At 35.4% G+C, this 7348-nt stretch overlaps 1 protein-coding gene across 6 annotated transcripts in view; it reads right to left on the bottom strand.

Annotated features, from left to right (window-relative positions):
- Positions 1 to 7348, bottom strand: part of LOC108359840 (fibulin-2) — a 126755-nt gene that overhangs the window by 19909 nt on the left and 99498 nt on the right. For all 6 annotated transcript variants that reach the window (XM_017611906.1, XM_017611907.1, XM_017611911.1 and 3 more), the window contains 2 exons: positions 3004 to 3141; positions 2284 to 2938 (listed from right to left, as the gene is read on the bottom strand). In XM_017611906.1, coding sequence (XP_017467395.1) covers positions 2284 to 2938; positions 3004 to 3141 — 793 coding nt within the window. The remainder of the gene's footprint in view (positions 1 to 2283; positions 2939 to 3003; positions 3142 to 7348) is intronic.

Below are 7348 nucleotides of genomic sequence, written 5' to 3'. Positions count from 1 at the left end.
TGTCCTCATGATCATCTGATTATTTCACAATGTAGTTTTCTATATCGGATACGATGATTCTGATATAATTCAGACCCTGAAATTATACATTTCGATCTGTTATTTAATACATATTGTCTTTGTCTATTTAACAGCAAATGGAATTTACTTTGGGACCCATGGGCCGCGAAATTTTTCCAGCAACACACATTGTCCAGATGAAGTTTTGACACACCCAAAAGTGAAGTATAAAATAAATAGATAAAACAAATTTTCAATCAAACTGATTTCTGTAGTTCAGGGGCGTCTTTTGGTAAATGTTCTGGAGGCTGTTTTAATTTATCCTATCTTATTATATATTTCTTAGCTCTTCTACATTCTGAGAAGTTGAGAGAATGAAGTCTAATGTTCTTTTTTGGTCAACTACGACGTTTGATTTCATTTTTTGCAATCATTAGTTCATTTCCTTTGAGGAGTCACAATGCCCATACCGGCTATGTCGATTTTTTTGAAATTTCGGACACAAATCTTCCAAGAATGATTATAGGCTAAAACAAAACCGTTATCTAAAGGGGGTGTGGAACCTCCCATACAAATCGAATTTTTCATAGTGCATATCTCTGGAAGTATTTACGGTAGAGTTCTGGAACTTGGTATGGATATATGTATGTATATGAAGTCAATCTCAAGCTCGTGAAAAAATATGGGTTTGTTGGAAAATGCAGCGTGCCACCGTAGAACTTGGAAAAGAGGTAAATGAAATCAATCCCAAACCTATGAAAAATGGGGGTATATGAAAACGATCTCGTAGCCAGCTACGAGAGCTAGCGGTATAAGCCATATAAACTAAAATTCTGGTGACGCATAGATACCTCTGGAAGCATTTACCTAGCATACGGAGATGAGGCATTTTTACCTTCCTCTTATTAACTCGGGATGTAACTATGTAATATTGATGCGCCTAAAAGATGCAGCGATTTCTATTCTCAAGTTACATACCTGACAGTACGAATGGCAATTATAATAGGGAGGTTTTAGTTTTTTAAACTATAATTTTTTCCAATGGAAATATGTACAGAAAAACGGGCGCGAAACCTTCTGGAAAGTAACATGATCACAGGGTGTATCCCTAGAACCATGTTAAGCTAAAACTTGAGGGATTACATTCTTGTCAAGACCGACAGGCATAAGCTGAAATTGCGTCGCAAGTTTTACGATCGGCTTGGGTAAGGTTTAACCACTTAACCCCCCTTTGTTTTCGCCGCTACTGAATTCTATAAACTGTCAGCTTTCACATAATTTAAAATGTACATGTGTATTTAAAAATGTCATGAAAATTGTGTTGCTAGCTTCATTTTGCAAAAATGTTGCAAGCTTTTTCACAGCGTGAACAGAATAGTACTTTGCTGAGGAAATGTCGAATTTCACACTTGTTTCACAGAAAGAAGTTTTGTATGCAATTTAACAGCTTTATCACGTGAAATAGGAATAAAATACATACTTTGCTTAAGAACAAAGATTTTTAAATCGACAAAAAATTAATAAGAAAATTTGAGGTATTTTAGAAATGTCACAATCTGCTTAATTGTCAGGTTGTTAATATGGCGACGGAAAAGTGACAATGGAACTACCTTGTTTTTTGTATCATGGTTTTATATCAACTTTTGTGAACTTCTGTTTATGTGTTTTTTGCAACATACCTCTATTGGTCACAATAATTTTAAGGTATAATAAACAACTTTTTAGTAAGTAATAGTTATTGGTTTTCAAATAACAAAAATTTAATAGGAGGCCCCCTAAATTTCGTTCTGGCTACGCCCATGAAGCGAGCTATGTTTTTGTGAAAAATTTAAACCAAAAATGGCACTGAAGATGGCACAACGCCGAAACCGGTTTGTCTCCAAACCAAATTTTACAAGGGATGACGGAAACTTGTTCCAAAATACATCATACACCCACCCTGTCGGAAACAACAACAACCAAAAAGGAAAAAATTTAAGCCCTTAAGCTAATCCCTCAAGATTTAAGGTCAATATACTATCTATGGAGAAACTACTCGCTAATTTTTATTATAAGTCTCTGAAGAAAATAATTTTGTTTGGAGCCAACTTTTGCATAAAATGACTAGCCCTCTAATTGAGTTTTTGGCCAAAAATGGAAAAAAGTTGAATGGGGTGTATTGTATATTGCTTGGTGTTTGATTACCATGCATGAATACTAACGTTTGGAATGATGCGCTCCTAAAGAAAAACGATCAGATTGTTCCATAGTGTTACCTAATAGCCCACATGCATATTTACTTACTTCTTCTGGTCTGGATCATTAACATAACCGTACTGGCAATGTATAGTTGTGCATTTGTAGCTACCGTGTATGTTGGTGCAGATATCGTTGCGCCCAGTGCAAAATTCGCCGGTTGCACACTCATCAATATCACGGCAGGTGGTTTTGTCCACCGACAATGTGTATCCCCGAGGGCAGGAGCACTCATAAGACCCAGGCACGTTGTTGCAATAGCCCATACAAAGCTTGTACGTTTTATGCACTTCACATTCGTCCACGTCATTGCAAGTCCGATTGTCGGCACTCAATTCAAAGCCCTGATTACATGTGCAACGATAACCGCCCCAAAAATTTACGCACTTTTGTTGGCATAGTCCTGGTATCTCTTGACATTCATCCACATCGAGGCAAATATGCTCATTGTCTTTGTTCTTCTGGAAACCGGACTTACACTCGCAGTAATATGAGCCGATTGTGTTCAGGCACTGAGAATTCGATGGGCACACGGCCGGATGCTCTTGATGGCATTCGTTTATATCCACGCAGCGGTTTATGCCGTTTCGCATACGCGACAGCTGATGACCAGGCGGACATGAGCAAATGTAACCACCGTTGCGGTTGCGACAAATCTGATTCTCGGCACATTGATGCTCGCCAGTTTCGCATTCGTCAATATCTGGGGTTTGGGAAGTGCGAACGGATAAACTAAAAAAAAACTGACACACAAAGTTGCACACATACCTATGCACTGCGTGCCGTCCGGTGTAGATTTATAGCCTGCCGAGCACTGCAATAAGTTTTGGCAGCGATATGAGCCATTTGTATTGATGCAACGTTGATGTGAACTGCATGGATTCGTCAGAATACATTCGTTGAGATCTTTGAAGAGAAAATGTAGATTCTGCGATTAGGTTAACATAGTACCTATGGCTAGAAAATATCACTGATAATATTTGTGATTGAGCCTAAAATCTTATGTGAGCACACAGTTCTGTTAGAATTTTAACCGAGACGATTCACTTTATTTGAAGCATGTTTTGTTCTGTTCAGGGACCGTAACTTTATTTGAAGCATGTTTTGATCTGTTCAGGGACCGTAACAGTTAAAACTTTTATTAAAAAAATCACTCTTTAAGAATTATTTTTGACTTTTATTTAATTACAATTAATTCTGGTTTTTACTTTATAAATCCAAAATAACAATTATGTTGATTTTCATCTAAATAATCTGCAAATAACAGTACTTTTGATTTTAAATTATATGTTTTAGATAACAGTTATTGAAGACTTTAATTTATAAAACTCAAATAAAAATCAGTCAGACACTTTTACTTTTAAAAGTCATCAATATAAAGCACTGACACTAACCACTGACTTTTATTTTTTTAAATCATAATATAACCTCAAAATTAAAAATCTACAAGAAACGACACTATTTCCACATATTTCTGGTTAAATTTATTATTAGTTTTATTAAATTCCAGTTGCAGTGCATATAAAATATTGTGTATTGACTTTAGACTATAAGCAGGTGAGTTTCAAAGACTGTCTTAACACCATGCTGCGCATTTTAAGCAAACAAGCGGTTGGGTTGAAGATAATTCACCTCAATACGCAAAGGTTGTACAAAAAGCTTAATGAGTTTAGATATATTTTTGAGGATTCCAATATTGATATTCTTTGTGTCTCCGAAACGTGGTTCACATCATATCACAGTAATGATTTGATAAAAGTGAAAGGATACCAACTGTTCAGAGCTGATAGAAGCCATGACCATGGGGTCAAAATATATGTTAAAAATTGTTTGTCTTGTATATTATGTTGTGCTTCTGGTTGTGGTGACTCTGTGGAATACGTGTTCATTAACCTCTTTTCAGGTGAGAACAAGCTCCTGGTCGCTTGTGTGTACAGACCCAATTGTGATATTAACTTCTCCAATTTCATAGAATTTCTTCAGCCGTTACTCGACAACTACAACAATGCTGTGGTAGCGGGTGATTTCAACAGCAACCTGATTGTCGGTTGCAGCTTAAAACTTGGTATGGAGTGTCTAGGACTTTTTCCTACTAACACCTACTTACCAACACATTTTATAACACCAACATCACTTTGCTTGATATATTTTTTGTGAATGACCTTAGTAAATGCCTCCACTGTAGCCAACTGTCTGCATCTAAATTTTCGAAACACGTCTTGATTTTTGATTTTCAAACAATCAGAGCACCAACATGCTTCACATACCGAGACTTCAAAAACATCAACTATACCTCCCTCACTGATGCGGTGGAGTCAGTGAGATGGAATCTGATTCGAACTCTGGTAACTATTGACGACCAAACAAAGTTTCTTCAAGAACATATGAGTAGTCCACTAGCAGTGCCCTATGTAAAATTTTTTCGATTTTTAGTTTTTGGCGGTTAACGTACCAGTATTTAAAGTAGTTTCATGTCCACTAACAATACAGTGCAAAATCCTTATATATTCTGAAAAAATATCATCAAATGTTAGCAACTCTAGCAAAAGTCGCTATAATACTTACTGTATGTATATATCCACTTTCAAAAGTCCTATAATATTTATTGTACGTATTTATACAAGTTCAAAGGTCTTTGTTTTCTGATGAACTTAGAAAACTGCAAGAAAACGTGGTAGTTTCGGTGCCTAGTGGAAGACGTCGTAAAAAAGAAGTAGACCTATTTTCATGGAAGAGAAAACGCGAAAAGCTAACAACGCTAGCTATGTAACAGTTACTGTTTCAAAAATCGCTATATTAATTTTTTATATATAAAATTCGCAAAAACTACCACACAGCGATGTTGTTTTTTAATGTTATTAGGCTCTTATTTATCCAAATATACAGATAATAAAAAAAAGATACAACTTGGATTGTAGTTGTTGTTGTAGACGTTTTTTTTTTTAAATTTATGGCTTACTATTATAAAATCACGTAACGCTGTTTGCAAGTGGACTACTCATATAAATAGGCTCTTTGATGACTTCATTCCACTCAGACGCAAAATAGAAAAATGCAACATCAGGCCTTCTAAATTAAAAAACCTTATTGCTACTCGTATTCAAACGTACGCGAGGTGGAAGCGGTACAGAACCCCTGAAGCATTAATCCGATTTAAAGCAGCTCCGCTCATTGTTAACAAAGCAATAAGGTCTGCCAAATCAAACGAGGAATAAAATAAAAGAAATTGGAATGGGAAAAGCAAAGGAAAGTTTATCTCTTCACTCCGACCTAAATTTAGACGAATTAAATAGAAACTTTGTCAGTTCACCCAGTTCTTTAGCTAATACATATCTTGATGTGCACGTGTAAATGTTAGTATCAGTCCTTTTGAGTTTGTTTTTGTGGACGACTGTGATGTCGTGCCATCTATACTATCTATTAAATCTAAGGTCGGGGGATTTGGTGGAGTTCAAGCAAATTTTCTGAAAATAATCTATATATATAAAAATAGTATGAAAAATGTTTAGTAATTCATCAATTGAGAACGGTTGGGCCCATTTGGCTAAACTTTTTTTTAGTTGTTCCTGATTGCCAGGAGAAGGTTCTTACGAAAGAAAATTTTGGGAAATCCTCCGCGAAAGTGGTGAAATTGGAAAAATCTAAAATTCATTTTTTTGTATGGAATTTTGTGTGTAAGTAATTCCTTCGGAATGGCTTTCGAATGGAAAAATTGAAAATTATAAGTGGAAAACTCGGAAAAATCCCGAAGAACGCGAAAAATTTGAATTTTTTCGACGAAATTTGCATTTTATCGCATGATTTGATGATTTTGGACGATGTAAAGGTGCAAAATTCGTTGTGAAGCTTCGAAAATTTCAGATAATTGTGAAATTCATTGTGAGCATGAATCAATTGGGAACAATTTTCTCCTATGTTTCATAACCGATTCGAATGGTTGCTGCGTTTTTGGAAAGGTGTTTAGAAGGAGTGCACAAATTTTTAATTTTTTCCGTAGGTGGCGCAGGGGTCGAGCTACGCTAAAAAGCTGTATTTAGTACGTAGGTAGCCTTTTGCTTAGATTAGCATACAGGATACATTTTTTCCGTTAAGTGGGCCAGGGATTGATCTATTCAAAAAAATCTTATTTATGGTGCCACTTGCTTGAAATTTGGCCCGTAGGTAGCTTATTGCCAGGATTAACATATAGGATACTCTTTTCTGAAAGGTGGACCTGGGACCGATCTATTCCAAAAAATCTTGTTCGATACCTGTACTATAGATATGCGTAGAATAGAATTGAGTCATTGTTTTACAGTTCGAAAGGTATTTGAAGGTGCCGCAAACATGCGGGTATTGGCTATTTAACAATACTTATTACCAGGGAACGGATTTTATGGAAATTGCCTTTTTTTCTGCTAAAGAGATAGAGTATATTCGATTAAGAATGTCCACGATTTAGCTTTCCCTGATTCCATATATACACATTTGATGTTGCCTTTTTTAAGATATTTGCCTTTTTTTTGCCTTTTTTAAGATATTTGCCTTTTTTGCCTTTTCTACCTTTAAAAAAGTGATTATAGCATTTACAAATTTTTTTTTAAGATTAAAAAATATACACAGGCCCATGCGGCTTATAGAAGCGCAGGGACCTCTTGCCAAATTGGTGTTGAAAAAATTCCAAGCCGTTTTCTCAGCTAACGTAGGCTTGAAGACAATACGGGGTGTGTATAAAATTGTAAAAGGCGAGGAAAACGCCCTTATTCCTGATAAATGAACGTTTCAAACGTTCCATATTTAAATTGGGCTCCACTTGTATCAACTTACGTCGAGCGCACATTTAGTACACTCTAGGCTTTTCTTCGCGAACATCGAATGAAAATGCTGCCAGAAAACTTCAAAATGCATCTTGTGGTTCAATGTTACTACAAGTATACAGATTAAAGTTTTATGAGTTAGAAACTCGAAAGGATAAAATAGTAAAAATTTTTCATATAATGAACCTAGTTCATAGTTTCTCTTTTTTTACTTGTAATATAAAAATTTCTAAAATAAATATATTTTTTGATTGTTCTTCGTATTTTCTGTCTTTTTTTTATTGCCTTATTTTGCTTTTTTGGCAATACCTTTGTTT

This window comes from Rhagoletis zephyria, unplaced genomic scaffold (assembly GCF_001687245.7).
Source record: "Rhagoletis zephyria isolate East Lansing unplaced genomic scaffold, Rhagoletis_zephyria_1.1 Rzeph_scaffold_00476, whole genome shotgun sequence".
Taxonomy (NCBI): Eukaryota; Metazoa; Arthropoda; class Insecta; order Diptera; family Tephritidae; genus Rhagoletis; species Rhagoletis zephyria.
The sequence above is the reverse complement of the archived record's forward strand: the minus strand, read 5'-3'. Positions and strand labels throughout refer to the sequence as shown.